We start from the raw sequence: 12194 nt of genomic DNA on the forward strand, positions 1-12194 counted from the left end.
ATTCAGAAAATTTCAGTCGTTCATCTCATCTAATCATATAAAATAAATAATGTTTTAGCATTTAATGAGAAAACATGACTTATTAAATTCATTGAAGATAGCTTGTTCATTAAAAACATGGCTTATTTTAAATGCTTAGATGAGATAAACGACTGAAATTTATGAATTTGAGAATCTCAAATTTAAAGAGAATTTTAGGGGATCTCAATCCAAAGAGAACGTGTTCCTCACTTAGACTTTGTCTCAAACTTTATTACAGACAAAGTTTTTGGGTTACATTTATATAATTATATTTTAACGTATGAATAGATCAACATATCTATTTTTAATTTTTTGATAAGATTAACAGAATTTAAATTATATGACACGTTTTTAAAAAATAGATATTATTTAATAGAGTTGTTAGACTTTTATTTTTTTTATGCATTCCTTATTAAATTTTATTGGTTTAATAGAATTGTTTGATACAATTTTATCGCTTTATTTCTTTATTATTTATGATTAGGATCTCTTATAATTTTTTAAAAAATTATAGATTCTCAAATTATACAATTTAGGAAGTTTATAGGCACTAAAACACTTGAAAAGTGCCAAGTATTAAAAATGTAACATATCATAATTGATAATTAAATATATTTTCATTAAGTTTTTGCTCTTTATATTATATATATATATATATAAAAAAAATTAAAGAGCAAAAAATATATCTTTAAATTTGAAGAAGAAGCATATACAAGTAACAAAAGTAAAGACAAAACTTTTTAGAGAATAAAATTCTTTCAAACTATCTCCATACTATGCCACCTTTTAAATAGGTTCGATACTTAGAAACAGCTTAAATTGTGTAATTTAAAAATTTATGATTTAAAAAAATTATAAAAAAATCTGATACATGTTAAATACTCGACTCTCATTATACTCTTATTTAATTGGGCTGTTGTTTTTTTTACTATTTAATTAAGCTTAATTTAATAGTTTATGGACACAGGCACATCAGAATTGAGTAAGGCCTTGTTTGGTAAAAGGATTGAAGTTGGCCTAGATACTATTTATCACCATTTCTCAAAAAAATGAACATCAAAACATTCTAATTTTTTCACTTTTTATATCAAATTATTCACTTTTTATTATTATTCAAATAAAAAAATCACTACAAAATAAAATTTTTTCACTTTTTATACCACTTTTTCATTTTTTTATACCAAACATTCTTTTTTTTTTTCAATTCAATTTAAGTACGGTGTCTAATCCAATCCATTTACCAAATACCACCTAAATATCTTCCTAATATGATCCTCGCGCTATTCTCCATGGGGCTCTAAGAAATCTCATTCGCGTAGTAATCCCAAAAGTAAAGCGTAGCAGGTCAGTAACTCTAAATTCCATCTTGCTCAGGAACAAAAAAGAAGTCTAAATTCCGTTTTGTTTAAGCTCTGTTTGGATGCCGAGAAAACGCGTGAATTCCAAAATAATCGAAAGTACATTGAACTAGAAATCTCGGTATATATATATATATATATATATATATATATATATATATAATTTTCTTTTTTGGTGTGTTCTTTCTTTTTTAGCTGATCTAGAACTAGCGACTGTATTAGTTTGATTGAGCTGTTCACGTTCTGGAATCAAATGCGAAGGCAAACATTGGCTCCAAAGTTCTGTTTTCTTTTCCCTTTCTTCATTTTCTCAGCATCCGAACAGGGTTTTAACCGTTTAGGGTTTATGTCTATAGGTGTTTAGTCTTCGTTGTTATGGTTTGAATGTCTGAATTATAGTCTGAATCTTGTTGTATATAGAGTTAAGTTTTTTGGTATATTCTTTCCTTCATTTCCTTCATGTTTCTTCATCATTGTTGGGGCTTGGATACTGGTATTTATAACACCTAAATCTGGCTATAGATAGCGGAAAATAGTTTGCTGAATTAACTTTTGCTGATACTGGTATTTCTTCTTCATTGGATTTCTGATAGCGGAAAATAGTTTGCTGGATTAATTTTTGCACATTGTAAATGTGCAGATTCAGATTCCATTATAAGTTCTTGATTTCAGTTTGGTCCTTGACAGTTCGTGTATATATAATTTCAGAACTGTCTCTGTAAACTTCTCCGATGTACCAAGTGGCTATGATGGCTGGAGTAAGGTTTTCCACTTTAAGATCGCTGCATAACCCAGTCAATCCTTTTTCGAAAAGGCACTCATTTCAGTCATACAACTCTGATATGAAACTGGTGAACTATGATAATCAGATTTATATCAGACCATTGCATGCTTTTGTGAATCGCAATTACCACTCAAAAGAATCAGAGTCTCCTGAAACTTTTACAGTTATCCGTTCTAGAGCACTAGGTTCCCAGTCTCTTCCTTATACTCGATGTTACAACAACAAACCCATAGCTGCATTTTCACCTACCCTGTCGAATTTGCACTACCGAAGTAATAGTCCTCTTATTTTGATCAGCCCCTTCTCAAATCAACGGTCATATTCATCATCTTTTGGTGGCAAAGCTGATAAAGCTGGGGATCCAGGAGTTCCAGCTGCTACTGGTGCAAGCGGAGTAGACACTAGTGACAGTGGTGTTCCTGGAAGTGAATATGTTAATACAGTTAAGGATGTTTGGCAGAGTATAGTGGATATGACAACTTATACTGGGCAAAAGGCTAAAGAAGTTTCTGATGAACTGACCCCCTATGTTCATCAGTTGCTTGATTCTCATCCCCAAGTGAAAAATGTTGTTATTCCAGTTGGTAGTACTTTGGCTGGTACTATATTGGCTTGGGTGGTTATGCCTAGGCTTTTGAGGAGATTTCACAAGTATGCCACACAAGGTCCTGCTGCTTTACTATCTGGAAGGCTGCCTGGGGAGCAAATTTCATATGAGAAAAGTATTTGGGGTGCTTTGGAAGATCCAGTGCGATATCTAATTACCTTCATGGCTTTTTCACAGATGTTAGTGGTTCCAAGTTCAACATATGCCTCTTTATAATATATTTTTTATTTTCATTTTGTATCATGTTTTCTGTTGTCTTGCACAATCATGATGACTTTGATTTGCAGTGCTGTGATGGTTGCACCAACCACTATAGCATCGCAGTACCTTGCACAGGCATGGAGGGGTGCAGTTATTCTTTCGTTTGTATGGTTTTTACAACGGTGGAAAACGAATATGTTTGCTCGTGCACTGATGGGTCATTGGTTAGTGGGGCTTGATAGGGATGTGCTACTCACTTTAGACAAACTTTCATCTGTTGGTCTATTCACGATTGGTTTAATGGCTTTAGCTGAGGCATGTGGGGTTGCTGTGCAATCTGTTCTGACTGTTGGTGGAATCGGAGGTGAGTGTTAGCTGCCAATCTCTTTTTGGATTACCTTACATTCCAAGAGAACAAGCTGTATAAGAGCACATGTTAGCTGCCAATCTGGTATGCTCTTTGCCTCCATTTCATAAATGATGATCTGGAGGATCTTATTGCGGAAAAAGAAAAGTTCAGAATAAAGTAAACTTCAATTTTTTAATGCTGTTTCTTTTATGTCTCTTATACTTGATTGTTCAGTTCTTTGGAAATGCTAGAGCTAGCTCCCAATGTGTATATTGTAATCTTCTGGTTTTGTGGCACCCCTTTTTTTGGTTCTGATTAGTAAGTTACACAGGTACTTAGTAGGTTGTGAACCCATGACCTTAACCCTTCACCCAATTATTAAGGCGAGAGGACGTGCCATTTAAGCTAGTACTCATTGGTCTTTTGTGATACTATTTCTTTCTCCACCTCTGATGTATTGCAGCCATTACTGCAATCTAATTGGCTAGTTTTTGATGCTTGACTTCGCATGGAAAACTTAACCTTGTGATTGCTGTCTGTGATAGGCCTCGGTGTTCCAGCTTACTATAAAATAGAATAGAGGAGAAAAAGAAGGATTTTTTCACGTGTGATGCATTAATATTTCTTCGCTCTCTAATCAGTTAGTTAAATCACATATAGTATTTAGTCCTTACAAATTGTTGGATGTGCCTCTTCTCTTACCTGCCTCTTTGTATTGAAAAAAAAAAAAATCTTGGTATGGTAATAGTTGTGCCATCTTGTTTAGGGGTTGCATATTATAAAAGTACTTTCAGGCCTTTTCCAGTATTTCTTAAAATCTAACTTCTATGTCCTTGTATCTTTATGCAGGTGTTGCTACTGCTTTTGCTGCCAAAGACATCCTTGGGAATGTACTCAGCGGGTTATCTCTGCAGTTTTCAAGGCCATTTTCACTAGGAGATACAATAAAAGTATGTTGAACATCTTCTGTTCTTAGGATTGATCTCATTTAATTTATTTTAGATGGGCAAAATGTTTGCTGTGATTTTAGTAAGAAACATGCCTTGGCTCTAATCAATCTTTCTTAATTAGCATAACCATAATGCAACGAGGAAATTATTCTAGTTGTCCACTTAAATACTGTGTCTGCTTAAAACAAAAGTTCCCAGGTTGTCAGGATCTTATATTTTTGAACAAGTGATAGCTAAAATGATTTATTTAGACAATTTTTTTTTGGTGACTGCCTTCCAACTGTCTGTTTTTGATGCATCGGAGTAATAGCATGGTTCAGCTCTTGGTTGGCTACATATTGACCATGGAATTTGTGTTATAGAGAATAGTTCTGAAATTATCGCTTAATGGCTAATCCATCATATGAGAAATAAGGATCTACTATTGGCCTGGTTTTTATTGTTCATTTGGTCATCACATTCTTTGCAGATGGAAAATATGTAAAGGCAATCCATAGAAGTAATGTTTTTCTCTCATTTAGTCTGAAAAGTGGAAGAGAATCAATACTTTTGACACATTTATTATGAACTCAACAAGCTTGGGAAAGTCTGGAAACTTGAATGATATATCCATTATTATCTTTTCTCTATTTTGAAATATACATTTTCCTTCAATTTATTACAGGCTGGTAATGTAGAAGGTCAAGTGGTGGATATGGGACTTACTAGCACATCGCTATTGAATGCTGAGAAGTTTCCAGTCATTGTTCCAAATTCACTGTTTTCCAGTCAGGTAGGTGCTCTTTCTCTCTCTCTCTCTCTCCCCCTCTTCTTTCTTTTTTCTCTGCAACTTATCAATTGCATCAGCAGCAGACCGTACATGCACGGGCAGATATCATACTGAAATCCATTAATCGCACTAATCTTTAGCTTTGCTGAATCATCTAAGTGGACCATTTCACAATACGCTGTTCAATGCCATATAGTGCTAGTGCATCCATGATTTGGATCCAACACTGAAATTGAGGTGCTTCCTCAAGTTATTCCATACTAATTTTGGTTAATCTATTTTAGTTGTAATTTCCGTGCAGAGTCTGCTAATCTTTTGAGCATTTTTACTTGCCACATTGGGGGTATTTTTCTGGAGGAAGAATGACTTTGAATGCCTACTAGTATTTAACACGTAATCTGGCTTGAGATCAAATAAGTGGTTTACAAATTACTTGGCCATTACTGTTGGAAGTGATTCGGTGACTGCTTTTAGTTTAAAAGTAACTATCAAAAATTTTATTTATTGTTTTCTGGAAATCACATTTGTAGTTGCTAAATCTTTATAATGACTGATGTTCTTAATGAAGATTCCTTATATACGGGGAAAATATCCCCTATTGTTCTATTTCTATGTATAGCAATTCTTTTGATTTCCTGAACAATGCATTTGGTCAAGATTATTAAAGCAAACCCTGCAAAGTTCATACATTTGTGATTGCAAGAGTTGGAAAAAAAGGAGAAGATCAAGTGATATAGTAGTATTTTGTACAGTATCATGTGGAAATGTTACGTACTTGTTCGAATTTTTGCCGTTATAGGTACTATCAGAGATATGCTAATATGTTGTATTAAAATGTTTATTAATTATATTGATTGTGCTCATATGTATACATTCACATCACAATACTTCACTGAGGCAAAAATCTCTGACAGTCATTATGATATGCATACAATTATTTGGGTAACTTGCCTGTAAATATTTGATGGGTCCATTGTCTACCTAAGTTGCATTTAGTGCTTGATCAATCACTTGCATGCATTCATTTTTAGATGTCTTGCACATAATAGTGGTTATCTTCAGGCCTGAAAAGAATTAGTGATGTACTCTCTCTCCCTGTCTCCCTGTCTCCCTCTCTCACACAAACACTCACACAGGTCCTTGTGTGTACTGTGATACATGCAAAGTAAGACCGCAAAGTAGTAGTTCCTAGGAAGTAGCATTCATTGTTATCATTTAGAAAGTGCTTCTTATTTGTCTGCACTATTCATTATTTTCATTTAGAAAGTGGTTCTTATTGATCTTCTCTAGTGAATAACCTTGTACACAGTTTATTGGCTGGGAGAAATCTTAGCATCCGTCTTGTAAAATTTGTAGGTGATTGTGAACAAGTCACGTGCCCAATGGCGTGCCATGGTGACCAAAATCCCCGTGCAAGTTGATGATTTGAACAAGATTCCCCTTATCTCAAACGATATAAAGAGTATGCTAAGATCAAACCCAAGAGTCTTCCTGGGAAAGGAGGTCCCTTACTGTTTCCTCTCTCGAATAGAAAGTTCTTATGCTGAATTAACTCTTGGATGTAATCTCACACATATGGTAAATTTTGTTCCCCTCTCCCTCTTTTTGGGACGAATTCTTTTTTCAGTAATATGTTCTTTCATCTTCTTTTCCTTGAAGCTTTGATTACAATGCCTAATACTTGGATACATCTCCCTTCCTAATAATTTTACCATGTTTCAATATTCATTTATTGTTTTATGTATGTATGTATGTTTGACTAATAATACCTGGTTAAAACTTTTGTTTGTATACAGAGCAAAGATGAGTTATACTCCACAGAAGAAGATATTCTGCTGCGATCAGCCCAGATAATTAAGAAGCATGGTGCTACATTGGGCAGCTCCTCGCAAGATATGATGACCCGTGGGTGATATGGCAAATGAAAATAATTATGTGGTGGTTGGACGGTTAACTTGTCTGCATCTGCTACATTTACCTGACAAACATGAATTCAAAAGATCTGAAAATATGAGTCGTGAATCGTGATGTATAGTTTTTTTTTTCTTCGCTTTTTTTGGATCAAGATATAATGTTGAGTGTCATGATTATATGCCTTTTGTGTTAAGTATAGCGCTGTTCGTTTAAAATGAATTTTGAAAAGTGGATGACATTCTATAGATGTGATGCATTGCTCGCTCAAAGCCCACAAAATTGGATACTTGGACTTTGTCACATGATTTTTTTGACTGGAGGAATTTTTGTTTAAATTTCCATTTTTTTATTAATATTTGAGTCTTATGCATCCCCTCCCTCCCTAAAGCAAAATTCGATTTTTAAGTTACAAATTGGATCAAAAGCAGCGATCACCATATTGCATGGTTACCATTAGGTTCATTGCACTGGAAAGCTTGAGCAGTGAAAATGGTCGCAGTTGGTGATGTCAAGTTACCCGCAACAGAGACCCCCAAGAAGATGGCTAACAGAAATATATTTGTAAGGATTCTTACAATTGCTTTCACAGTATGGTATCTTCATCGTTGATTTTAAAAATCAAGTTTAGATTTAACATCTATGATTGTGAATGCATTATTTAACAGGCTCTTTAGCATTATTATATGCCACAGGTCCTATATTCTTGAATAATCTTGAGCACAGTGTGAAATGAATTGCCAATTATCCATTTGGCATTCAGCGTTAGCTTGGATAGGAGCAAGTTGCAGCTGGATCAAGAGCACTTCCTTCTTCCTAGACAGTAGAGTTAGAATCGGGAATTGAAGGCCCACCCTAATGGAATATCCTCGAAAAGCAAGCCTCATCTGCACCATTATCTAGTATCTACAAAAGCCCCTTCGTCTTTCATGGATCGGAGCCCTCAGTGCGTTAGTCTTCGAGTTGTTAAATTCGTGACAGCGCTCTGCCAAAAGCTCGTCTCCCATTCGTGCGCGCCATGCGCCGCCCTCCCAACCGTGGTGGCCATGCCGTGGACCACTCTGCCCCCTTAAGCACCAATTTTGGCCATGCGAACCAAGGCAACGAAAATGATCAGGATCCCCTCGAATTAGAGGGGATCTTCAATTATCTCTGATCACCAATTTGGACCGTTCATTTTCATCCAACTGTTCAGATTGGTCCACTAAAATAAAATAATAAACTATTATTTTAATTAAAAAAATAAATCAAAATTAAAATTATTTTTTAAAAAAAAGGAGAAAAATGGGGTGGATCGGCCATCTCAAAGGCCAAACTCATTTTATTAAAAAAAATTAAATTTTTTTTAGCCCTAGGGCTGGACCAGCCCAAGGGCAAAGGCCACCCCTCTCAACAATAGGGGTGGCCCATTTCTTTTTATTATTATTATTATTTTAATTTTGATTTATTTTTTTTTAAATTTAAATAATAATTTGTTTTTTTATTTTAGTTGACAAATCTAGACTGTTAGATAAAAATGAACAGTCCAAATTAATGATTAGAGATAATTGGAGATCCCCTCTAATTCGAAGGGATCTTGATCCAGCAACGAAATAGAAGAAAGGTGAAAAAGCGAGATACAATTAACGAACTCTATAATCACTAGGTGGGAACCACGCAGGCTTCAACGTTTGGCTATTTGTTTTTTTGGGACATCTATTCATGCCGCCCAAATAAACGAGACTCATATATCATTTCACATCAATTGCTTATGTTATATGCATATATAATATAATATATACCAAGAAAACTCTAACAGCTGGGTTGCCTCCACATGCAAGCAATTGTCTGTGGCTGTCAGTATCCTAAGCGTGCCATGATGATATATGGATACGGATTAATATTCCGTCTCCACCAACAAGTATGTTCATCCACCAAGAAATTACCGACCAAAGAGGAAAAACACCAAGAAATTGTTCATTGAATGAGACAATCTGATCAATATTTAAAAACGAGTGGACTCATCACTCATGCATGTGAGTTGCACTTTCACACACACAGAGAGAAGGCCCTACCAGATGGAATTTTGTTTGGACGTTTTTGGTTCAAAAAATGGTCTCGTGAGTGAATAAATTACTCGTGAAGGGTCTCGAGCCTGCAGCACAGCACAGCACAGAAGTTTTCTAGAGTGGAGCCCATGGAAACCGCAACTCAGTGGGTTGTTTTGCCGAATCCCGTTGGTGCATAAAGTGGGTGGGTCGACAATGGGATTTGAAACCAACATATTCTAATTCTATTTGATATAAAAGAGTGATATATCTGCTGCACTCATTTCTCTTTTTTCCGTGATATTCTCTTGCTTGAAAATAAATATTTGACTTCTCATTCCATTACCGAAAGATAACATAACATCGTTATCTTTCATTATCTCGCATTATCGGTTATACTACAAAAACCACCATTCATGGTTTCCCATTTCTTAGTTGAGGAGAGCCAATAACAATCTTGTCCACAAGTAATGTAAGTGAAATTATTTTTCAACACTCCCTTCACGTGTAGGCCAGTATTTTTTCTAATTCTTGTCACGGGATAAATAGTGTGAGTCTCATTCATCCTGTGGTAAGCTTTGATACAATGAAAAAATTTGTGGACATAACTTATCTCACAAAACTAGTTTAATAAGAGAGAGTTGTTCACTCTTTATAAATATGCCTAAAATCTTGTCCACAAACAATGAATGATTATTCCTCAACACTCTTATCGTTGTGGCTCTAGAATTTCTCTCATTTTTTTTACAAGAATTACCTTTATGAACAAACCTTGTCTGCTACGAGCCTACAACCTATAACTTTGGTGGTTGAAGATTTTTTTTGTGGTTTGAATGATGATAAATAAGGAAAGGAATAAAATATATTTAGGTTCATAGTTTATAGAAAACTCTCAAAAAACAATGAAATGCCACCTCAGCTTTTTTTGATAGCCGTAGGCCATTAGGGTTTATTTAGGCAAGGAGGAATTAATAGAGGTTGTTAAGTCAAGTCGGTTTAGAATTAAAAAACTCAGCTGTTTCCTCGTTCACAAGCTTTAGGGTTCCAAGGGATCGTATCGCATCATACGATCTTATCCGAATGAGCTTTTTATGAAACTACGAATGAGGCTCTCGAGTTTTAGTACTAGAACCTGATGCATCATCTCGTTCAAACAAATTTCGAACAAAATTCTCAGATTTTTGTATGGAAACTTGATGTACAACTTCGTTCGAAATGGCTTCAAACGAGATTGCAAACGAAGTCGAACTTCAAATCTTGCATTTCAACCTTGCTTAAACACATGACCCAACCCAAGTTATGTGTTTTCGCAAACACTAAAAACTTCACGGACTCTTATTTTATTTTTCTTTTGTCTTGTAATGGTTGGGTAGGACTGCATGTGTTAGGCCAGGCCCCCTCGATCTTGTTTTTGTTGTTGTGCTTATGCACATAATCCTTTGTTATTATTAGATCTTGATTAAAACAAAGATAATTAGAAAATCATAAGGTTTGTATAGCTGGGCCCCAAACAATCAAGGGGAGTTAATGATTGTTTGGAGTATATTATAATCATAGGAAAAATTAAAAATGAGATGGGGACAATTTCACAGCATGACAGCCTTGGGGGCCCACCAATTTTTCACCCGTGAAGTGGGTCGGCTAAAGTGGACCTGGTGGTGCTAAGATTGCTCACGAGAGATGCGAACCCCAATAAAGTGGAGGGGGCCCTACTAACTACTTTTCAACCGAATGGTCCAACGGGCAGCAACAGCAACATCAACGACCCTCTCCTTCCTACAACATCATCATCCAAAAAATAAAATAAATTTAAAAGAAAAACCTGTTTGATTATCTTATCTTCTTCTTTTTCTTTTTCTTTTTTTTTAACCAAAAAGTAAAATAAATGCATCTTGGTAATTAATTAAAGTAAAATGAATTTAAATTGTTAGCCATTTGTATGATATTAATATTAATGAGACATGGGATATTCGTACATATCCAATAAGTTATGGTAATCATGATTGTAGAGGTAATAGTTTGGTCATAACTCATAGGAGAAGGGACGGCAATAATGGTGGAATATGGTGACCCTGGTGAGTTCAATTAAAAGTTTTGTTGTAAACTTGTAGCTTAGTAAAGCAATTTATTTAGACAGATGAGTCTCGTATACATCTGCTCTATCATAATGTGATGTCCAATCTAAACAAATTGTTGAAAATCTTAATTAGTGTAGGGGTGTTACTATCGAACTAAAACCAAGATGAGATCTTTCTTTGGGAGCTAATGGGTAATGAAATTGGGTTGAATTTCAATGGTGTGTATATATATGTTGCCACATAATATGTTGAATATGTTACTGTGCCATTTAAAATATTTAAATGAAAATAAAATTTAGATTATGAAAATGGATCCTCTTTATTTAAATGGAAAATTATAAGTCTTATTCCTCAAAGGTGGAAGATTTTTATTAGTCTTACTCTTATTCCTAAAGAAAGGTATCAAATCTTCAGAAGTCTTAAGGGTTTTTTTTTTTTTTTGATATGTCCGCACAATGAGAGGAAAAGGCGGAATGAGGATTCGAACTAGTGACCTCCGCTTTATGAGGCATAGCTCCCAATTGATTGAGCTACTCCTTATAGACAAGATTCATTTGAACACATCATTAATAAAACCTTCCAATTATTATAAAAAATAAAAAATAAAAACTAACAACTAATATATCTTATTCCAAACCTTAATATATAGAAAGACTCATAACCCCAACTCTTAAATCCTAAAACTTAAGAAACTTTCTTTCTTTGTTCTTTCAAATGACAAAAGTTAATTAAGGATACTTTTGGTTGTATGATAATTGATTATTGTAATCTCTAATGTTAAATAGAAAATCACCTTCAAAATTAATTAGAAATAAAAAGAGGGAGAAAATTAAGGAGCATCATCCATCCTTGAAACGTGTTTTCAAGAAGAGCAGTCAAAAAAGAATTAATGAGAGTAATTAATAAGAGTTATTGAAGAATGGATAATGTCATGCAAGAGCAAGAGACTCACTTAACATTAACTACATTTTTCACCAACTTTAATTGTGGGTAATTGTAAACACTCTTTCTAACCGTCACTCTTTATGCAGTTTGCTCATGTGAGTCTTTGCTTTAATTTATATATGAAAAAATAGAAATAATGACTAAAACCATAATTATAATTTCTTATTTCTTATTTTCAAAATAACACCTGAACT

At 34.5% G+C, this 12194-nt stretch overlaps 1 protein-coding gene across 3 annotated transcripts; it reads left to right on the forward strand.

The window, feature by feature from the left end:
- Nucleotides 1–1279: 1279 nt before the first annotated feature.
- Nucleotides 1280–7253, forward strand: LOC132186850 (Mechanosensitive ion channel protein). Of its 3 annotated transcripts, none has more exons than XM_059600946.2 (7): nt 1280–1365; nt 2020–2949; nt 3058–3335; nt 4170–4270; nt 4935–5042; nt 6396–6617; nt 6836–7253. In XM_059600946.2, exons 2-7 carry the CDS (start codon nt 2111–2113, stop codon nt 6950–6952), a joined length of 1665 nt encoding a protein of 554 aa, XP_059456929.2. In that variant the 5' UTR covers nt 1280–1365; nt 2020–2110; the 3' UTR covers nt 6953–7253. The 3 variants fall into 3 exon arrangements, with proteins under 3 accessions (XP_059456929.2, XP_059456932.2, XP_059456930.2); XM_059600949.2 differs by having other exon boundaries at nt 6396–6542; XM_059600947.2 differs by having other exon boundaries at nt 2088–2949.
- Nucleotides 7254–12194: the final 4941 nt, after the last annotated feature.

This window comes from Corylus avellana, chromosome 6, assembly GCF_965113065.1.
Source record: "Corylus avellana chromosome 6, dhCorAvel1.hap1.2, whole genome shotgun sequence".
NCBI classification, from domain to species: domain Eukaryota; kingdom Viridiplantae; phylum Streptophyta; class Magnoliopsida; order Fagales; family Betulaceae; genus Corylus; species Corylus avellana.